Source organism: Natrix helvetica (genome assembly GCF_964273705.1).
Source record: "Natrix helvetica genome assembly, chromosome: 7".
NCBI classification, from domain to species: domain Eukaryota; kingdom Metazoa; phylum Chordata; class Lepidosauria; order Squamata; family Natricidae; genus Natrix; species Natrix helvetica.
This window is the reverse complement of record NC_138558.1, coordinates 78,214,303-78,236,621: the sequence shown is the minus strand read 5'-3', so window position 1 is coordinate 78,236,621 and position 22,319 is coordinate 78,214,303. Positions and strand designations below refer to the sequence as shown.

Genomic DNA, 22,319 nt, shown 5'->3' with positions numbered 1-22,319 from the left:
TTGGTTACACCCTTTAATGACCTGGCCGGGTGCAAGAGTGAGCCGGGCCTCCCGTTGGGTCTCTTTTTCTGCCCGAATACAGTGAAGCGATATGAGGTCAGTTGCAGGTGGACACAGGTGGCGGTGGAAGGAAGGAGGCAGCTGGCTTACGTCAAGCACGTTTCTCTTCGTTTCAGGAAGGCTAAAAAAGCAAAGCTTTTTTCTTTAGCTCGTTGCGTTTCCAAAGTGCAAGCCGCTCAAACTGTTCAAGGCTCATTTTGAAGACCTCCTGAAACTCCTGGGAGGACAGGTGGTGCTTGAAAACAGAGAACACACTTAGTGAGCACTTTAAAGAGAGGCGGGATCCGCACTTTATACAGCAGACCAGAAACCAAAGAGATTTGAGACGTTGTGGATGAATCCACAACTTTTGTTTACAGAGCAAGAACAGCTTATTCAGTTAAGGAGCCTTTGCTTATGCCAGATGGCATCCGAAAGGTTCCCCCCCCCCCACACACACACCCCAGCCGAGCTCCGGAGGAAACTGTCTGTACAAACGGCCCACTCTGTGGTAGGTAGGTAGGTAGGTAGGTAGGTAGGTAGGAAGGAAGGAAGGAAGGAAGGAAGGAAGGAAGGAAGGAAGGAAGGAAGGAAGGAAGGAAGGAGAGGGAAGAGGAAAACCTTTTGGCTCACAAACAGGAAGACTCATCTGAATCTGCCTCTGGAACATCCATTTATGTCACATCCATATGAAAAAACACAGACATTTTAGTCACTGACTGTGATGTCATCTCTCTCCCTGCCCCCCCCCCCCATTTCACCTGTAGAAGCACCACACCATCAAAGGGAATTTTCCGAGAGCCAAGCGAACAGTTTTCTCTGGGGGAGATTGCCATCTAATTATATAGCTTGGTGCACAGTGGCACCTCCCCCTATTTTACCAGAATTGTAGAATTAAGAGAAAAACACAAGCCGAAGCAAAGCACCAGGGAAGGTTTCTCCTGCCAGCCTCACCACCCTGAAGCCTAAAAGGGCGAGGGGGAGATTTTCCCATCCCATGTGGGCTCTCCTCCACTTGGTTGAATCTCTCTGTGTGTGTTTCTCACTGGTGCTGCATGGCAGAACTTCAAGACGTTGAGTGCATTCCGGAGATTTCAGTCACGTGGACCACCAATCTCAGCCTCCTAGTCTGGAATGTTGTTCCAGAAGGTTCTAGCCAGGAGCTGAACAAATAACGTGCCTTCGGGTGAGTACCCACAAAGCAGAAGAGCCGAGGGAAGGGTGCCTGGTGCTGGTGCTGCGAGGGGAGAAACCTCTGGAAATGCTCTGCTCCGTTCACCTTCTTTCTCCTAAGCTCCCAGGGCAGACAGACAGACAGACAGACAGCAGCAGAGGCCCCCACCGTGGCCCCTGCATGGATGCCACGGGACTGAGCCCACTAGGCTGAGGATACCAGAAATTGGGGATGGGTCACAAACGATGGATTTACAGAGCTAAATGGAAGGCTCTTCCAGCTGGGCTCTACCTTTTCCTTCCTTCCCCTCTTTATGAGCTGCCTTTCCTGATGGAGAAGACAGGTCGATCAACAATATTTTCCTACGGTCAAAGTTGGGTGGTTTCAAAAATTAAACTAAATGCTTATTAAATGGACTATGGACGCTTTCTTTTTCTCTTTTTTTCATTTTGCAGCAAATAAATACATTAAAAAACAGCAGACTAGACATGGCTATGTCCTTTACAGAATTTAATATCGCTACAGTCCATAAATCTTTTATATTTGGTTAAGCTTGCAGGTAAATTTCATTCATCTATTACAGTGGTGTGTGTGTGTGTGTGTGTGTGTGTGAGAGAGAGAGAGAGAGAGGGGGTGGGGGAGACTTACATTTATAAAGCATAGAGTTTAAGGTTCATTGGAATTTTAATCATTTAGTCAGTTTTCGAGCATAGTTTTTGGGCAAATTAACAAATAGTTGGGCAAATAATATTGAACCTCAACCTGTGCTGAACCCAGGGCTGTTCTCATCCGTAATATTGCACAGCAGACGAAAGCTCAACATTATTAACATTTACAAGAATTGATTCTTGAAGTCCTAGTAAAAAGTCCTCTAGTGGTAGTTTCTTTTTTAGCAAGTTTATATCTTAAGACAGGGGTCACCAACCTTTCGACCTCATGGACCGCTAAATTCATAATTTTAAATCTTGAGGACCACTAATATGATTTTTTAAAAAAGATAAATAGTATTTAGTGCAATATAAAAATGCAAATAATTTTTCAATGGACCATCAAAATTTTCCCATGGGCCACTGGTTGGTGACCACTCTCTTAAAATGGTGAAATAGGAGAGACCATCAAAATGTAGTAATTAGCCTTTCCAGGATTTAGATCACACAAAAGACTCTTTTTCTAATCTGACCCTCTTCCTCAGCTACACACAGTTGTATCTTTACGTCTTCTTAGCCAGCGTGAGAAAACACAAAACGAAATCTATCAATCTAAAACCCATTTTGGAACTTCTATGAGACGGGCTCCTTCGTATTTGCGATTAATCGGCAGGGGTAACCGTATATCATCCCCTCTTACCTCCAGCCTGGTTCTGTCCACATCCTTTGGTAGTTTTACCCGAACTCTGTTGGTGACAAGAAGGGTTTCATACGGGTAGACCTGGGAGGAAAGGAGAAAGGCTGACGGCTGAGGAAAGGGGGGGGGGGCTCCTGTGGCCGTTCTTGGAGAGAGGAGCATACTTGGCTCAGTTTTTACACGGAGTAAAGGAGTGAACCTTTTGCACGGGAAGGCCGAATTTCCACATGCTTTGATGTCCTTAATAGCTTTCCTTACCTTGTATTCTGCAAAAGAAAAAGAAAGAAAATAAATCAGGCAGATTCAATTACAATGCAGCCTGTCTTTATCCCTATTAGGAATAATAAAAGAAAAACATAGTAAAGGAGGAACACATTCAATGCTGCATGTGATAACAGCAGCAAAAGATTGGTCTATGCGCAAAATTGGAAAAACAGAAGATGCTCCCCCCAAAGAAGAGGTAGTAAAGAAAATTTTGACCTGTGTAGAAATGGACAGACTTACACTAGAAATCAAAAATAGAGACGGAATATTATGAAAATTTGGAACAAAATGTATCGACAAGGGATGTGGTAATAAGATCAATGTAGCTATGTACCATAAGTAGAAACTGTGTTTGTTGTTATGTTAAAGTATGTATGGAAATGCCAAAGCCGGAAAGGTCGCTCGGTGTCCCATGTTTTTAATGTTTATTCAATTTTTGAAAAGAAAGAATGCAGCCTGTCTTTCTGGATTCTCCTTCGTTTTCTCACCCGGGGGGGAGGGGAGGGGGGAACCATGCATGGATTTCCAGCTTTACTGCCATTGCACAGAGGGAGCCCACTGAGAAGGGGCACTACGCCAGGGAGGGAGGGGCCACTCTTTGCTTGCCTGGGGGCAGAGCAGCTGCTGCAGCTCCGCTGGCGGGGGCTCCGTTTAGAGCAGGACAAAGGCTGGTCTTGCATTGGGCAGTGAGGCTCTTGCCCCACCACAGGGGGGGTGAGGGGGGGCGCAGACCGGACAGAGGTGCACGTGGACCTCCGGGGATCAACCAGATTAGCAAAGACCAGGAGACCCCAGCTCCCTTCTGGTGCCAGGTTCCAGCACTAAAGAGAGCTTTACGGGGGACACGGAGAGAGTGCAGGCAGGGACCCCGCCTGAAAGGGAACGGGGGCTTAACGGGGGCACCGCAACAGTGTCGCCAGGGGAGGTGGGGGCAGAAGAAGTGTGTGCTTCCAGAGCCAGAGGGATGGGGAAGAGGGGCAGCCTATCTGGCAAGAGAGTGGGGCTAATCCGGAGCCAGAGACCGGCCTGAACTGACCCCCAAAGCATTACAGTTCCCAACCCCCCCCCCCCCCCCGTGTACCTGGCGGTTTGTGGTATAAATTCAGTGGGGGAAAGCCCCCCTCCCCCCCTCCCCCAGGGAAGGTTGGGCAGAGGGAGTGCCTACCTCTCTTTCCCCAGGCGGCCTCCGGGTCCTCTGGCCCCACACCTGCAGCCTAGGAGAGAAAGAAAGGTTTGGTGGGTGGGGGGGAGGATTGTGTAGAAGTCGATTCCTGGGCAGACCCACACACTGCAGGCATTGCAAGGGGTCTTTAGTCAAGCCCATTTTGAGACCATTATGGGCTGAGCCTGCAATGACTTCCATTGGGGCAGATCCTTGGCAAACTACCAGTAGAATTCGCTTTAGCTTTAGGGAGTAGGGAGTGCTGGGATGCGAACCGTCTTCTTTTTCCCTCAAAAAAAAATCAGCCTGATTGCCTTTTTAAAAGTAAAAACCACTTTGGATACACTCTGGTCCCACAGGTGGCCATTCAAGGACCATCCATGAATGAAATTGTGCCTAACTGTTAACTCCAGGTTGACTCATAAAATAAAATCCTTTGTGACAGAGAGTTAAATCAACAACAACAAGAATCCAAATGACTCCCTCCCTTTCTGGAGGGCCAGCCCCTCCCAAGAGACCTTCCCAGGGGACCCTCCCTCTCTGTCTCCCAAGGGGGGGAGCTGCAGGAGGGACTAAGCAAAGTGGCCCTTGCAAAGCCTCCGGATGCTGCTGAAAGCTTGCGAGGGGGAGAGCATTGGAGGCAGGGGGGGAAGAGCCAGAGACCGCCCCCCTGCCCCTGACGATGGCAGTTGAGAGCCCCCCGGATGGGCCTTGCGAGAAAAGGGCCGGGACTCGCTCGCTCGTCCGTCCAGATCTGGCACTGCACTGTTGCGTCTACCTACGTGCTGCAGGCCTTGCTTTCCGTAGTCGGGAAGAGAAGCCGATTTGGAATACGGGAATCCTGCGCGAGACACAGAAGGGTGGGGGGAGAGAGAGAGAGAGAGAGAGAGAGCTTCATGAAGCGGCTTCAGTAGTGGAGGAGCTCCTGCTTAACTAGGGAAGCTACAGAATATGAAGAGGCCACAGAGAGACATATGCCCCCAGGAAGGCAGGACCCGCCACGGGCACCCTAGCTTCACCACAGGGCTTGGGTTGGCGTCGTGGCTGCTCTGTGGCGACTGCAAATCCCGCCACAAGTAGAGCAGAGAAGAGGGACAGGCCCAGGGGTGAAATTCAAATTTTCTTTACTACGGGTTCTGTGTGCATGGCTTGGTGGGCGTGGCGGGGGAAGGATACTGCAAAATCCCCATTCCCTCCCCGCCCTGGGGCCAGCCAGAGGTGGCATTTGCCGGTTCTCCGAACTACTCAAAAGTTCCGCTATCGGTTCTCCAGAACCTGTCAGAACCTGCTGGATTTCAACCCTGGACTGGCCGGGTTACAGTTGCTAAGCAATGCAGGCTATGTGATGCCCTGCTTTATGACCGCACTGCTTAGCAACTGAAATTCCGAGGACTACTAAAGGCCGAGGGGGTGGGAAGCACTTCCGGACGTGCAAGGGTCTACTCCTGTAACCCCGCAGGTCAGGCGGTGGGAGTATAAGCGCAATTCCGTTTCCTGGTCTGGACTCCCCATAAGGCCTGGCAGGGGACTCACGTAGGTAGGTGCAGTTTGTGTTGCTTTGCAGCCGCTGAAGCTGTCGGTCCGTCCCAGGACTTTGAGGCAGCGACTGAGTATCCAAATCAGGAGAGTTAGTCCGAAAGTCCACCTCCCCTTTCAAAGTCAGCCAGCTAGACTTCAGCTACGAGAAACAATTTCCAACATTAAATCTCTTGCACTTTTCAACAGGTCAACGGTGTGTGTGTGCGTGCGTGTGCGTGCGTGTCTTTACGTGAATCAAGAAAACTGCATTTCTCTTCCAGTTTTGAAGTGATTTTTTCCCAAGGGGACAATCAATTCCTATTGATTCAGAGGGCTGAGGAGGGGTGGCTGCTCTCAATTTCAGATGCCCCCCCACCAACCCTGCAAGTTCCTTCAAGAGGGGGGGCATGGGGGCCTGCTGAAGGATCCAGTTGACAGTTTGCAGGGAAAGCGCCCCTCCCCCCCCGGGGGGGCTGGTGGGAGGGGAGCAGGGATGGAGACAGGAAGGAAGGAAACCCCCCCCCCCCCAGGGCAGAGGGCCTGTCGCACCATCATCCCACCCGTGACGTTGGCACACAAATACGGATGGCGTCGTTTGCATGAGGCTGTCATGGCATGCGTGTCCTCACTTTGACCCCCTTGTGGGTTGCAAAGGACGTCCATGGGGGTTGCAAAGGGTGTCCGAGGGAGGCTGACAAAGGGCTGAGCACTGCAGGAGAAAGACCACACTTGTGCCGAAGGATCTGCCTGGGCTCTGCTTTCGCTTTAGCGCCATCCCTCTTTGCTGACTCGGTGGACTGGGAACTATGGCAGGACCTCCGGGCGGGAGTGACCCCTCTCTTGGTCTGCTCACTTGGCCTGCGGGAAGCGTTCCCTGGCTGGCTTTCAACCTCAGGCTCCTAAAGAGGCCTGCAGCCGGGAACTGCCCGCTGGACAGCTAAGCCCTCCTCTGCCTTGACGATGTATATTGGTCAACTAAATAGGTCAGTGAGAGCTAGTTTGGTGTGAAGGCCTGAAGCCTCGGGGGACAGAAGGACGGACGACGGACAGACTCTGAGACAGAAAACTGCAGAAAAATGTCCCAGGAATTGCTAAGAACCAACCTTGACTTGAAGGCATTAAAAACAATGACAACAATCCTCCTGCGTCTCATCGGTGCTTGATTCATTACGAGACCGATCATTAGAAGGAGCAGACTCCACATTTCAACTGTCAGCCCTTTGGGGACTTAACAAACCTATCGCCCCGTAAGGTTTCATGCCTCCTTACCTACCTCAACATGTTTGGGATGCTTTTGCCCCAAGGACTTTTTAAGGAACGAGATTTATCAACGACAGCGAAGAAGTGGGGGAGGAGGGGGGGCTGCTTGGAAAATGGCTAATTTTCATTCAGGTTTTGAACACAACCGCCATTAAATATATGCTCTATGGCAGGGGTCCCCAAGCTTGGCAACTTTAAGGCGTGTGGACTTCAACTCCCAGCATTCTCCAGCCAGATGGGAGTTGAAGTACAGCCGTCTTCCAAGTTGCCAAGTGTGAAGGTCTCTGCTCTATGGTTTTACCACAGCACTGGATTGCAAAAAACAAACAAACAGAGGCTGACGCCATATGGATGTTGCTGAAATCTACCTTCTTGCTGTCTTGGTCAGAGCTCCCATCTCCATCTGATTTTCTTGAGCCTAGACAATAAAAATAAAATGTCCAAGGTTGGGAAAAAAAAAAGAACTTAAGTCTCTCTCTCTGCCCCAAATATGTAGGAGGTGGCAAGAAGGTGGGAAGGGATTCAGGCAAGAGGTGGGCTGCCGGTGGCATCCCTGCTGGGACCAACAGGATCGGTTCCCTGCGGGGGGTGGGGGGGAGCCCCTTCCTGAGCCCCCAGACGAGGAGGGGTCTCCTTTCCCTGCAGCTCCACTCCTTGCCCTTCTCCCAGCCCCAGAGCCCCCCTTTCCTCTTCAAATCAAAGCGACAGAAGCAGCCCTCGACCCTTCCTTCTCCAGCCAGAGAAGCCCTCGCAACCGCAGGTGGGAGGCTGTTCCTCCCCATGGATCAGGCCCACTTTGGGGCAGCCGTCCGCTGCCACCACGGAGCCCAACTCTGCCGTTTGGCCCCATTGCTCAGCCTCGCTCTGCTGCACCAGCCGTGGTAGCATGTCGGGGCCCGAATTTCCAATCGGCTCTTGCTATCAGGGGCTGTTTGTGACCCTCTGCAGAGGGGACTCCTTTGTCACCAGGGCTGTGGGGCTGAAGCCTTGCCATGGGGACGACACGCCCCTTCATTGCTCTATAAAGTCTACGCCCGTGACGCCAAACCTATGGCACCCAGAGCCCTCTCCGTGGACATAGGCGCCTTCGCCAGCTGCTCTTCCGGTTTCCGGCACTGGTCTTCACAGCAGTTTTCCAGGCCGCTTTGGGGCCCTTTGGGAACGTTGTTTTAGACCAGAAAACAGACGAAAAACTGCTTGAAAATGGCCCCAAAGACCGGCCCATGCGCACGTGCTCCAGTTTGGGCATTGGGCGCCATATCCCTGGTCTAGATTGAACTGCCTGTTCTCTGGGGCAACGCCTGAAGGCCCATGGGGTCGGTCGAGGGGCCGGAGGCCGAGCTGGACCTTTGGCCAAGACAGCCCCCCCCCCCCAGAGCAAACGCCTGTGCCGCCTGTAGGAGAAGGGTGCCTCGGCCCTAGGGTCAGTTTTTAAGAACTACAAAACAGCCGTGGCTTATTTGTTCTCTAGCTTAGATAGAAGAAAAAGAAACCTTCCTCTCAAGCGGCCTATTCCAGCTGGAGAGGCCCCATCTCTCCTGGGAGCTCAAAGCTATTTTGATCAAGGAAAAAAGAAACAGGAGGATGGGCCCAAGCCAGCCAGGTCACCCAAAACCACCACCCAGAGCCTTTCGACTCTGCAGACAAAGCTTCTTGGTTTTGAACGTGTCATCTAATGCCCCCCCCCTTTCCTCCCCCCCATTTAAAAAGCCGATGCCCCACCCGGCAGAAGCCACGGGCCTCGGATGAGAGGCTTTCTCGCCTACACAAGCAACCTACAGCAGTGGCCAAAATTGTGGAAACCTTTTGGGAAAAAGTGTACAGTGAGGTTTGATGGCCAATAACACCACTATTTTAGGGAGAGTGGTAGCATAACATTATATATCAATGGAAAGATAGAGTTTAATCAAGAATGTAATGCAATAACTTTTATGAAGGATTTGCTATGAGAATAACAGATATGAAGAAGAAAAGTAAAACACGTAGAAAAAATGAGATAGACAAAAATTATCACCATGTCAGTCAATACTTACTTGAGTAACCTTTAGCATGAATTACGGCCTTACAACGTCTCCCCATGGAGTGAACCAAGTCTTTTAGTTCTGCGGCTGTTATCATGTGAAACCAAGATTGAATGATGGCTTCTATTAACTGGGTTTTATTGCTGGCTATATATTTGGCTATACCTTTTGATAGTATGCAGATACGTGAACAGGCTTTGTTGCATTACATTCTTGATTAAACTATCTTTCCATTGATATATAACTTTTATGGTACTACTGCAAAAAGAAGTGGTGTTATTAGCCATCAAACCTCACAAATACACTTTTCCCAAAAGGTTTCCACAATTTTGGCTACTACACAATTCTACCCAGACACACTGGAAAGGCTGCAGAGCAATTACAAACTCTTTGAAGAAATGAGCTAGATAGATAGATATAGATATATAGATATATCTCCACGTCTTCAGAAGACATCTTTATGCTGACATTTTCTTATGCTACGTTTTCTGGAAGAAGACCTTTTGATCCTGCCCTGGTACCCCTCAGGAGGATGAAGACGGGCGGCTTCTGTAATGACTCCCCGTTGACTAGAAAGGATGAAGAAGCAGCTGTCCCACTTGCAAAGGTTCCTGGGTAGGGATGGGATCTGGGGCGCCTGCGGGGCCTGGTTAAAAAAAAAGGGGGGGAAGGGGCCTCCCCCCTCCCCCCGTGGCCACTAGAAGGCCCAGCGCCTGGTCCCAACCAAGGCTCCACGCCCTGCCATGAGGCCGCGGGAGCCTCTCCCAGGAGTTAATGGAGAGGAAAAGGCTCCATTAGAGGGTGGTGGAGGGAGCTCCTTTGGCATCAGGCGGCACCCTCGGCCTCCTCTCCCCTAACCGCCTTGTCGCCAGGTTTCCTGCGCCGTTTTGGTCTGGATTTAGTCCCGGTGACCTGCATTTGGACGTCTTTGGCTCCTATGATCTGAAAAAGGCCACCTGGCTGGTCTGGCACTTTCATTTTTCACCTTAGGCGGTTTCACCGTCTGGAGGATAAACCTGTTCCTCTGCAAGGGGGGGGTCCCTCACCCCAATTCCATCTGTGGAGGACTCGAGCCAAAAGGGGCCTTGGGCCGTGTGGTAGAGAACAGGCGAGTCAACTCAGGTTTTGTGGCAAGAGTAGGCCTCTTCTTCATTCAGCACTAAGGATGCTCCTGTACCCCCACGAGTCTCCGCCCCCCCCCCAAATCTCAGAAACCCGGCAAGAGCATCTGCCGGTGTTTTCCCCCCCCCCTCCCCAGACAACCGCGAAGTCAGAGAACGCCCCATGCCTCCTCCAGTCTGCAGAGGGCAAGAGGCAGCACCCGGTAGCTCCCTGGCTCTCACCCCTCAGGGGGGAGGAATGATAAGGGGGTGCCAGCGCACCCACAGCATCCAGAGTGCCAGTCCGCTGCTGCCGTGAGGCATCTTCTTAGGGGACGCGTTCCCTTGCGAAGCGAGGGCAGCCTGTTTTTCTGGGCTGAAAGGAGAGCTTGTGCTGCAGCTCAGCTACAAAAGCCCCTTGCCCAGCTGCCCCAGACAGAGGACTGGCACGGAGGCTCCTGGGCCTAAAGGTAGACAAAATGCCCCAGTGGCATCCCAGGAGAACAAAGCAGCAACCCACGTGCCGGGGGGAGGGGCAGGGGGAGAGATGTACCGGGGAGGTGAGCAAAGCAGACTGTACCATGCTGTCGATAGATGGGGGGTTTCCTATAGATGTTATCTTTTATTCCAGTCTCTGAGGAAAAGGAAAGAAAAGAAGAAAAGAAAGAAAACAAGCAATGGAAACAGGATTTCTCCCCCGCCCCGTTTCCCGTAAATCTCAGCCAAGGGCATTCCATCGGACTCCCCATTTTGCTGTTTGTTCTCCCTAACGAAGGAGCCCTTCGCCTTCCATTCATCGAGCAAAATGTTGGGGTCCAAGCGAAGGCGAAGCTCACAATTCTTCCCAAACATTCATATCAAAGCCTGGATTTCTCTGATTAAGCATTAATGTCTTTTACCATGAAAGACAATTTTTAAAACTCAACTCCAGACGTTTCCCTCATTCCTAGAATTACATTCAAATCGTCTAAGCTGAAATTTGTCTGAAATTTGTGATAAACTCTTTTGTCTATTTCTTTCTTCAAACATAGCCAAGTTTCCAAAATCTCAGCTATGAGTCAAACCAAAACTGATGAGCGAAAAAATATCTGATGATTTCCTTGCAACCCCCTGACCTACCTACCTACCTTCCTTCCCTTCTTTTCTCTTCTGTTCCTTCCTTCCTTCCTTCCCTCCATCTTTCCCCCAACATCAGCCCCTCCCTCCAAGTGACCAGGGAGACCAAGGCAAGAGGGGGAGAGATGGGAGGTGAAGTTCTCCCGTCCAAAAGCAGCTTGGGACACTGGGGAATTCATCCACTGGGGGATGTACACACTCCAGGCCTTCTCTGTCCTTCACTCCTTCTTTGCAAAGGGACAGAGGCTGGGAGGGTTTCTTTTTCTGCAGATGCTGCTCGAAGGGCTTCCTACCAGAGCAGACGGTTCCTCAGAAACATGCTCTTCGTTCTAAAAAACACCCCTATTTCAGTTCTTCCCATGCGCATATTTTGTTCGTTCTGCCTCGCCCTACGGAACAAGCCCACCGGTCGGTGTGGAAAACGTTGCAGGGGAAAAGCGGAGTCATGAACCGTACCTGGAATATGAAAATGTTTGGGAGCCTGCTGATAGAGAGAGGACGCAGATTTGCTGTCTGAGCAGAGGGATAAGCTTGGGGTGCTCCGGCCACTTTCACTGCCTCCAAAGGGAAGAGCACAAAAATGGAAAAGAAAAGAAAAAAGCATATAAAACCAAAAAAAATGGCAGCAAAATAGGTAAAATTCAATGGAAGAAAAGCTCCTTTGGGATAACTGGCTAATCCGTCACATATTTAAAATAGTTTGGGACTCCTGTTCCAGCCCTGGCTCTGATTCTGGAGCAACGAGGTCAAAAAGCTGGAATGGGGCTGGGAATTGTATCCCCCCGTGAACGGAGACCTCGGATGACCAAGGGGTGGAACCCCAGGGCCAACGTGCCTTCTTTGGAATGGGAGATTTCTACTTCTTTAGATGCAACCTATGGAGGGAAGCCACCGTTCTGGGACGTGAGGGGCTCATCGGAGGGGGAATCCTCTGTTTCACCAGGAAAAATCTGGAGCTGGAGGCCCCCATGCACTTGTGCCCTCTGGAGAATGGCCAGAGGTCTCCCCCTCCCCCTCTCCCAAAACAGCCCCCTCCCCAGCCGCACTGAGCCCCCGGCTGCACTGCTGGCCGCTCGGCTGCACAGCTCAATGCCACCTGTCCGACAGGCCTACAGTTCATCTCCTGGCTCTTTTCAATTGGGGAGGGCTAAGGGGGCCCCGGGGCCTGCGGGGGCCTCTCCTGAACACAACTGGAAGGAGCTGAAAGACTCTGTAGGCCGGGCAGCGGAAGCACAACGGGCAGCTCCGTCACAGTCACTTTCTCTGCGTGCAAAATAACTTGGTCATTTTGGATAAGAAAAGAGCGACCTGCAGCGGACTTTCTGTTTGCGTCTGTCCTCCTGAATGCAGGTCAGGATGTGTGTGTGCGTGTGTGTGCGTGCACGTGCGTGTGGGAGTGGACGTGACGGTTGGAACGGCTTTCAGTAAAGTTTTCTTTCTCTGACCCAGAACCTATTTTGCTCACTCCGTCCCTACACCGTGGAAACGCTGCTGACCTGGATGGAAAGATGCCAAGTGGGAAGGTGCCCTCCTGTCTGCCCTCCTGTTCCCAGCTCCAGGTGCACATGAGTGGTAAGGGGGTGCCCCGGAGGCAGGAAAGAGGGGTGCCTGGTGGGAGAAGGCACCACAACAAAAAGGGCCACGGGGCAGCGATCCTCCTGGGGAGAAGAAGGTCCCTGCCTGACCCAATGCCGATTCTAGTTGATGACCGGAACAGCTCTGGGACCCGCTCTGGTTCTGGCATCCCAGATCCTCACGTGGCTTGGGTCTTTTCAAGGTAGAGCACGTCAGGAGGATGGTTGCTCCCCCAGCCCTCAGGCAGCCTTAGCCCAGCTCCTCCCCAGGGCCCCGAGGTCACCCAGGGTCTCACACAGGCCCCCGAGTCCCTTCCCTTGTGCTGGGATCACGGACACCCGTCTCTCAGGTCATTTGCTCTCTAAGCAAAGCGAGGCAAGACCTCAGCAACCGCAGGAGACGCCCAGCTGCCCAACCACCAAAGAGGTTTCTTCTTGACCCAAACCCTGAGAAGCCACGTTTGAAAGAGCGTCATTTCATTTATAAAGTTTTAAACGCTCTGCCTGCCTCCGTAAGCCCTCCCGTTCTGGTGGGGGGCCTGGGCTGGACATCCAAGTGAGAAAGGGCTCACAGGCGCTAAGAAGGAAAAACACCCCACACGGACACATGCAGACAGACAGACAGACAGAGAGACAGAGCACGGAGCACGCACTGGGAGCTCTCTCTACAGGGACCACGTCACGGAGGGGGGGTGGGGGTGGGAGGCATTCCCGAGCCTTACCTTTGAAGAAGGGGATGTAATGATGCCTGAGTGCAGAGGGAAGGCTTGGGTAGATGGGCAGGGAGATGCAGCTACTGGTACCAGGAGTCTGGGTACCAGCTGGGGGACAACAGAAAGTTCAGTGAAAACTCAACTCACTTGCCAGAAAGTTCCCACAACGACAACAACAGCAGCTTTCAATGCATGAAAAAAGCCCCAGTGCAAATGCAGAAATGGTTGGCCGTGTTGCTCTGTTCCCAGCACCCCAGTCAGAGGGAGGCACTGGCCACTCTGGCCGCAGGCAGCGTCCCAGGGGGCTTGGCTTCTCAGCCCAAGGAGCCTTTTTGCTCAGAGGGAGCCCCTCTGCTCTAAATCAAAGACAAAAGCCCCTTCCTCTGTTTCAGTAGGATGCCTGCCCCAGGGAAAAAGGGGGTGAGCTGCGTTGTGCCCCCTTCGTTTCCCAGTCTGACCGGAGCCCACCCGATTCTCAGCCCGGCCCCCTGAAGAAATGATTTCCTGAGCTGGAACCTTCTCCCGCCCAGTGCAGGACTTCCCGTCATCCGGACCACTGCGCCGTAATTGATCTACATTATTTAGCGATGGTTCAAGCCAAGTCAGTAAGAGACGGTCATTTGAACAAGCCACAGTCAGAGGCAAGGTTCAGACCTAGCCACCGTGAGGCTTTGCACCCTGAAAGGCCTTTGGGAATCACCCTATGGGTCTCACCTGCACACACAGCCCCTCTTTGCTAATCAATAAAACAGCCATATTTCCCCCCATGCTCCCATGAGCCTGCGGAAAAAAAAGATGCGGCTGCTTTAAGGGGGAATCTCCTTAACGTAAAGCGAGTCCCAGAGACCCCAGAAGCCTGGAAAGAGGGGGGCTGCTTTGACAAGGGGCAGCTGCTGCTCACAGCTGTTAGCCTGCCACAGAAATGCCCAATTAGACCTAAACGAAGTCTTATCATCACACTCCAGGGGTGAAAGGCATTTTTTTTAAACCACCGGTTCTGTGGGCGTGGCTTGGTGGGCATGGCAGGGGAAGGATACTGCAAAATCCGCATTCCCTCCCCCCTCCTGGGGCCAGCCGGAGGTGGCATTGGCCGGTTCTCCCAACTACTCAAGATTTCCACTACTGGTTCTCCAGAACCTGCTGGATTTCGCCCCCGTTACACTCCCTGTGTTGATACATTCCCCCTAACCAACAAACCGTATGAAAGGGAAACAAACACCCAAATGCATTAATGCTTCACGTGATGGATGAAAGGAAAAATCCAGAGGTAAAAACCTTGGGACTCATGTGTCAGGGCAGCAGGCTCTTCCTAATACCCTGATTCCAATTGGAAAGGGAGACTTCCATTAAAGGCTCTTGGCTAACCACAAGAAAGCAGTGACCAATCCAAAGTCCTCCTTTAGGAGTTGGAGGGCAAAGGGCTCGTCCCCAAGGCAGGACTGGAGTCACTCGGCAGCACTGCCAGCTATCAAGTCCCTCAACGCAGGGAAGCCATGGCTTATTTTTGGAAGCATCAGCTCCACCACCCAGGAGCGATGGAGTTGACACAACCGTCCACGAATGACCGACAGACAATGACGCAAAAGCCCAGACTAAGAGCCGGGAATGGGTCTCCTCTTTCCAAGTGGGGAGGAAGGAGAAGGGGAGATGCTGAGGCCGAGGCCGTGCAGGTCATACAAGGAGCGAGCAAGGAGACACTGCGGTGGAAGCCATGGGTGGCATCTCCAATCCGGAGGCTCTCGGGGGCAGCGTGATTCGCCCAAGGGAAGAGCTACCGCAAGGTCTCCCCTCCCCAAAGGAAAAGCCAGGAGCAAATGGCCGGTGGCCCCCCGGGAGCAGGGATGGCCAACCTTTTCGGCACCCGGCGCCCAAACCGGGACGTGTGCCTGCTGATGTGCGCACCAGAGTGCCGGAAACCCAAACACCAGCTGCTCCAGGGCACGCGGGCTTCGGGGTTTTTGGCTGTTTTTCAGGCCGTTTTTTGGGCCTGGAAAATGGCCGGAAAAAACAGCCCGAAACACCCCCTCCCCCGCCCGCCAAGCAGCCTGGGAGATGGCCATTTTGGGGGGGCATTTTCAGGTCGCGAAGATGAGCTGGCTGACGGGCATGAAGAGCAACTGCCGATGGTGAGCATATGCCCACAGGGAGGGCTCTGCGTCCCACCTCTGGCACACAGGCCACAGGTTCCCCATCACGGCTCTAGAGAGCTTAGGCAGAGCTGTGCGTGGAGGGGTGGGGGTGGGGGAGACGCAGAGCGTGGCTTTGGCCTGATGCCAGCTCTCCTTTGGGGCCTTTCCTCTGTGAACTGGGCACAGGGGGAGTTCGCATCACAACACCACAAGACGAGAGCGAAAGAGGCAGGGCTCTCTGGCCAATCTCAGCAGGTTAAACCCGAAAACATGCAAACGTGCAAACCAACAAAAAAAAGCACGACTCCAAAGACCGGTTCCTTCCTTTGACTCCGCCAGCAGTGAGATTGTGTGGGGGTTTTTTTATTTTAAAAGCCCACTTTCTCACCACTCTGTGGGCGGATTTGCTAAAAAGGAAGACGTTGACCCACAAGGAAGTTTGTAGATTGTGTGTTGGTGGCTTTAGAAATCTCACGCACCTGACCAATCCAGGCAGCAGCTGGACCCGAGAGGGACCCAACTCACAGAAGGTAAATGGGGGTGCATGGCAGAAAAAAGAATGAGTGACAGCTGCCTCCCCCCCCCCCCCCCGTGGGCTGGTGAAGGAGAGGACCGCGTCCTGCATCCCCGCCTTGGAGAAATGGTGGCTGGCATGGGGAAACCCCCTAGAAGCCGGCTGGGCCAATCGGTGCTTCAGCTTCACAGCTCATCCTTGTTGCTGAGCCGAGCCCCTCCCCTGCAGACGATGAGGAGAGCCGCTCAGCCACTGGGGGAGGGGGGGGGGTAAACACCCGGCTGGGAAGCTGGCTTCCTGTTCTGGTGCAGGAGGGTGGGTGTGGCCGCGGGACCCTCCCTGCCTCTACAGCAAATGCCTCCTGGCCAACTTGGGTAGCTGGGAAACGCCTCCCCCCCAAGCTCCTTTCGGTTTCCTTCATTTCTGATGGGCAGGGCGCTCTCTGCCCCCCCCCCCCGTCCCTTCCAAGGCCCTCAACTCGGCTGGGAGAACTGAAAGTCACCCTCCTCCTCCTCCTCCTGCTCCACCTGGCCAGATCCCTACATGCTCCCGGGGTCTCATCCCCGCTGTGTGGCTTCCCTGCATCTCTGGGGCACCTGAAGCGACGTCTCCCACGGAGGGCCCTGGCCTGCATCCCCAGACAAGGAGGCTGCATTTCAAGCAGCTCCTCTGCCCCCATTTTCCCAGCCTTTGCAATTGCCCAGAGCTTCCCCAAAAGTTATAAGCCAGGGGAAGGAAGGTGATCCATCCCTTGCCCTCGCCCAGAGCAAGACTCCTTCCACAAAAGAGCACCAACCAACCAAACAACCAAACAACTGCAAGGCAGGAGGAGGCCTCCTGGAACACCTTCCATCTGATTCAAGCCATTCATAACTTCCTCCTCTCTAGAAAAGCATTTCAAGGGGACTGGCCCCAGGGACCCGACTCCTGTCTCACCCTCTCTCGGCTTGCTCACAGGTGCTGAAAAATTTAGAAAGTGGGTTTCCCTTCGAGAGTTTCTAGGCATACAAGCACCCATTGCGCACACGCACGCACCAGGGAAAGAAAAAAGTACATGCATTTGGTAGGAACATCCATCTCCTGCCCTTCCCCTAAAAGATGGCTAATAAAATCGGTCCCTGTCGTATCCAAAGCGTGACGTGGCGCACTCTGCTCAGGTGAGTTTATCCGACACCTGGCACCTGTTGGAACCGCATTGATGATTCAGAAGAAGAGAGCCGCCAAGGGAGTCCCCCTCCCCTCCCTCCGGAAAAGCAGGGGCCAGGGCAGAGGAAGGGCTCCCTGTGGCTAAGGGGCCTCCCTTTCCCTCCCCCCCCAGCCACAAGAGAGAGAGAGAGAGAGAGAGGGAGAGAGAGAGAGAGAGGGAGGAGCCTCTTCTGGAGGACGAAGGAAGGCGGTCTTGAGCCTATCAGGCCCCTTACCTGCCCGGCTGAAATTCGGAGGCGAAGTGCAAAGAGGCGTGGTGCGCCCGTAGCCCAGCGAGCTGGTAGAACTGGGGCTCGAAATCCGGCAGGGCTTGAGGGGCTGCTCCTCTTGGTCACCCTGTGAGGAAGACAGGGAAGGTGGGCCGCTTTTATGCCGTCAGGAGAGACAAAGGGACACTCCTGCAGTGAGCAGCCGCTCCGAGATCCCTAACTGTTCTGTAGGGAGAACGAGGCAGGCAGGAACTGAGGCAAGGCAGGTCGAAGCTAACGCAACCTTTATTAACAGTTTAACACAGCAAAATGTAAGGTAAACCTCGACCCGGGAAACAGCAGCATTTGACGGCTGACAGCCCCTTTTATACCAGAGCTGTCAGACGCTGAACCAATAGAATGGCTGCATTCTCCCGCCAGCTGGCTGCTCGCGTCTCAACCAATCAGGGGCTGGCAATGATAGTCAATGGCGTCGTAGTCTCGAGGACTTAACACTGACGCTGCTTTTTTGGGGACTTTCCCCAGGCATTTGCTGCGTCTATGTCAGCCAGCGAACCTCCTTGCCCGTGGAGGAAGCAAAAGGTACGAAACCAGTGTGGCAGTTAGGCCTGACTGAGGAGTACTGGACAGAGTACTTTGCCTGGAACACGAGGGTTCACCTGCCCCATGAAAAGAGCAGGAACACCTGAGCAGCAAGGAAGGAAACCAAAACTGGAATCCCCTCAATAGCCTCAATGGCTACTTCTGCAGAGACCCGCAGAGACAGGAGGTACCTCGGCATAGCTGGGCCGGTCGTTGGTCGAGTGGCTGATGTAAGGGGAGTAGGAGATCATGTCCGGACGGTCAATGTTGTAGATGGCCTTGTTCTTAGGGAGAGCAGCCAAGTCTCGGTAGTCAAGAATTTCCTCCCCCAGTTTGGCCTAAAGAGGGACGGAAGAAAAAAACAGAATATATAAAATTAAATTGAGGATATATGTTATTAATAGCAAAACAGAACAACAGATGGAAATGATACGTAAAATTTGATTAATTTGGAGAGGCAAATAAGGATATTGCTAATATATTAAGAAGAAATTAAATTAAGCAGGAAAATATGGAATGAAAATAAGATGACAGAAATGTAAAATGAAAACACGATGTAAAATGAACTACGCATAATAGTAGATGTAAAGGGGGAAACACCCGGACAACGCTTGGTTTAAAAAAGAAGTCAAAATATGTAACCCCAAAAAAACCAAAAACTTTGTTTCATTAAAAAAAACAGAAGGTAGCAGCTTCCTTGATCAAAGCAAGTAATAATAATAATAATAATAATAACAACAACAACAACAACAACAACAACAACTCCGCCATTGCCGGTCCCAAGCCCGGATGAGAAAGGAGGAGGGTTGGGGTCAGGTTGGCAACCTGGGCCCATAAAAAAACTCGCCAACCCATACAACATGGTGAAAGAAACGAATAAAAATTCTATACCGCGCGGGTTAACAAGGGCCGCGGCGGATGTTGAGGTCCATGGGCATCCGTCGACAAGTGGGCTACAAGTGGACCAGCCAACGAAACGACAGAAATATAGTGCAGATGAAAATCATGCCATAATGGCCTATTACAACTCCGAGCCAAAAAAAAGAGGCTATTTAAAGCGAATGTATGATTTATGGAAACAACAATATCCAGATTCAAATGTTAGTGGACAACGACTAGCAGATCAAAGGCGATTTATTATACGGAATAAAGTGTTTAGCGAAGTTGAACTTGAGGAAATTCAGGCAAATTGCAAAAAAACAACAACAACATCACAAGAGGAAATAAGTGATACTCATGACACAACTAAAGAAATCATAGGAGAACTCCCAGAGGAAGCTGCCGGAGAGGAAATAAAAACACTACCACCAGAACTAGTTACCATTGAACCAACTGATGAACCAACTCAAAAACAAAATGAACAAAAGGACAAGATCATGGAGCATTTTCTGGCTAGGGAGGAAAGGCAACGTTTACCATCATTCAAAACTGTCCCTAAGAAAATTTTGGGTCCTATCATGAAAATGGTTAATGCAGTGCTTTCAACAATTGAATCAGGATCCATCTTGGAAACAAATCAGTTAATGTACAGTGCAGCTGTAATAGTCACTAATGAACTAGGCATTAAAATCAAAGTACCTAATCACACAATGGAAAAAGCATCAAAGCCAAAGTGGAAAATCCGATTAGAACAAAAAGTCAAAAAATTAAGGGCAGATGCTAGCAACTTAAAGAACATGCATGAGCAACGGCTTAAAAACAGAAAAATCATAGATCAGCTAATCAGAAGATATAGATTGGATACAAGAAACATCAATGAAGCTGTAGAGATTGTAAAACAGCAGATAACAGCAACAGCTAGAAAAATTGAAAGATATGAGGCACGAATCATCCAGTATAAACAAAATCAACAATTTTGATCAGACCAACGGCGTTTTTATCAAAGTCTTAATCTGAATGGCGGCACCAAAAGTCAAAAACCAGAAAAGCAGGCCACAGCTGAATTCTGGAAAGAATTGTGGGGAAATGCAAAGGACTACAATAAAGAAGCAAAGTGGATACATGACTTTGAGGAAAGCACTGGTAACAAACAAATGCAAGTATTAGAAATAACAACTGAGATGGTCAAAAATCGAGTAAAAAAAGTAAAGAATTGGACATCACCTGGAAATGACCAATTACATAGTTTCTGGCTCAAATATCTGACCAGTTTACATGCAATGTTGGCCAGGCAACTGAATGAAATTTTACAAAATGGTCAAATTGATGAATGGTTGACAACTGGAAAAACATACTTGATTCAGAAAGATGCAACTAAAGGAACAATACCTGAAAACTACAGACCAATAACATGCTTGCCAACAACCTTTAAATTACTCACAGGCATTATTGCAGATAACATTATGGATTATTTGGAAACAAACAACATCTTGCCAGTAGAGCAAAAAGGCAACAAAAGAAGGAGTAGGGGCACAAAAGATCAGCTCCTAATTGATAAAATGATATTAGAAAATTGTAAGAAAAGAAAAACAAACTTGAATATGGTCTGGATTGATTATAAAAAAGCATTCGACTCATTGCCACATAGTTGGATCATAAAATGCTTAGAAACAACTGGCATTAGTAAAAATATTACATCCTTCACTGAAAAGGTGATGAAACAATGGAGAACTGAGTTGGCAGTAGGGAATGAGAACTATGGAATGGTTAATATCAAGCGAGGAATTTTTTTTTTTTAATTAAAAGAGTTTTGTACAAACAAATTTTCCCCCTTTTCACCCCCCCCTCCACACAATATAAGGAATTTTCCAGGGTGATTCACTTTCACCTCTTCTCTTCATCATCGCGATGATTCCACTATCAGTAATCTTAAAAAAAATGAAATTAGGCTACCAAACAGCCAAAGAAGCTGAAAAAATTTCACATTTATTATATATGGATGATTTGAAACTCTATGGAAAGTCAGAAATAGAAATCCAATCACTGACAAACACAGTCCGAGTATTCAGCACCGATATTTCAATGCAGTTTGGCATGGAAAAATGTGCCACTACATGTGAGGGAATTGAAATGCCCAATGGCCAACTAATTAAATGCAACGAAAATGAAGCCTACAAATACTTAGGCATTTTGCAGTTGGATAACATCAAACATGGACAAGTAAAAAATATTGTCAGGAGAGAGTACACCAACAGAGTTAGGAAAATTTTGAAATCTAAATTAAATGGTGGAAATACAATCAAGGCCATAAATACCTGGGCAAGTTATAAGATACACAGCTGGTATAGTTAACTGGACACAAGCTGATTTGGACATTTTGGACCGAAAAACCAGGAAACTAATGACAATGCACTACAGTTTACATCCACGTGGTGACACTGATAGACTATACCTGCCCCGAAAATCAGGTGGCAGAGGATTATTACAAGTGAAGCAAATAGTTGAAGAAGAAAAACATGAACTAGCTGATTATTTAAAAGAAAGTCAAGAACATCTATTAATCGAAGTAAAGAACAAAAATCTACTGAAGGCCCAACAGACGAAACAAGAATACAGAAAAGATGTGATAAAATCAAGAATGGAGAGTTGGCAGAACAAAGCCTTACATGGTCAATTTCTGGAAAAAATAAAAGATAAAGTGGACAGTAAAAAAACTTGGTTATGGTTAACAACAGGTACATTAAAGAAAGAAACAGAGTCACTAATCCTGGCTGCGCAAGAACAAGCTATCCGAACAAATGCCATTAAGGCCAAAATCGAAAAATCCTCTGATGATGCCAAATGCAGACTCTGCAAAGAAGTTGATGAAACTGTTGACCACATACTCAGCTGCTGTAAAAAAATCACGCAGACTGATTATAAATTGCGGCACAATTCAGTAGCACAAATGATCCACTGGAATTTGTGCAAAAATTATAATATTAAAACAACAACAAACTGGTGGGAACATAAGCCTGAAAAGGTAACCGGAAATCAGATGGTCAAGATCCTGTGGGATTTTCGTATACAAATGGACAAAATACTGGCACATAACACACCAGACATCACACTGGTTGAGAAAAATAAGGTTACAATCATAGACACCGCAATACCAGGTGAGCAGGGTTGACGAGAAGGAACATGAAAAAAACGTGAAATTCCAGGATCTAAAAATTGAAATTCAACGATTATGGCACAAACCAGCAGAGGTAATTCCAGTGGTAATCGGCACACTGGGTGCTATTCCAAAAGCACTGGAATTACATTCAAAACAGTTAAAACTTGACAAAATCACCATCAGTCAAATGCAAAAAGCTGCACTGCTTGGATCTGCACGTATATTACGAAAATACGTTATGACGTCCTAGGCCCCTGGGTGGGGCCCGACTAGTAATCAATGCCAAATCTGGCGAAACAACAGGCCGCTGTGATACAATCGTATAATAAAATAAATAAATAAATAAATAATAATAATA

At 49.9% G+C, this 22,319-nt stretch overlaps 1 protein-coding gene across 7 annotated transcripts in view; it reads right to left on the bottom strand.

The window, feature by feature from the left end:
• The window catches only part of ABLIM2 (actin binding LIM protein family member 2), a 43,702-nt gene continuing 21,383 nt past the window's right edge, over positions 1–22,319 (bottom strand). Inside the window, exons 10-21 of one of the 7 annotated variants that reach the window (XM_081959058.1) lie at positions 18,117–18,263; positions 17,350–17,470; positions 13,295–13,393; positions 11,455–11,556; positions 10,436–10,516; positions 7,130–7,179; positions 5,517–5,661; positions 4,766–4,824; positions 3,987–4,035; positions 2,757–2,823; positions 2,561–2,641; positions 1–295 (exon numbers count right to left, since the gene is read on the bottom strand). In XM_081959058.1, the coding sequence (XP_081815184.1) occupies positions 2,596–2,641; positions 2,757–2,823; positions 3,987–4,035; positions 4,766–4,824; positions 5,517–5,661; positions 7,130–7,179; positions 10,436–10,516; positions 11,455–11,556; positions 13,295–13,393; positions 17,350–17,470; positions 18,117–18,263 (966 nt within the window). In that variant the 3' untranslated portion in view covers positions 1–295; positions 2,561–2,595. The remainder of the gene's footprint in view (positions 296–2,560; positions 2,642–2,756; positions 2,824–3,986; positions 4,036–4,765; positions 4,825–5,516; positions 5,662–7,129; positions 7,180–10,435; positions 10,517–11,454; positions 11,557–13,294; positions 13,394–17,349; positions 17,471–18,116; positions 18,264–22,319) is intronic. The other 6 variants (XM_081959059.1, XM_081959060.1, XM_081959061.1 and 3 more) reach the window with 6 other exon arrangements.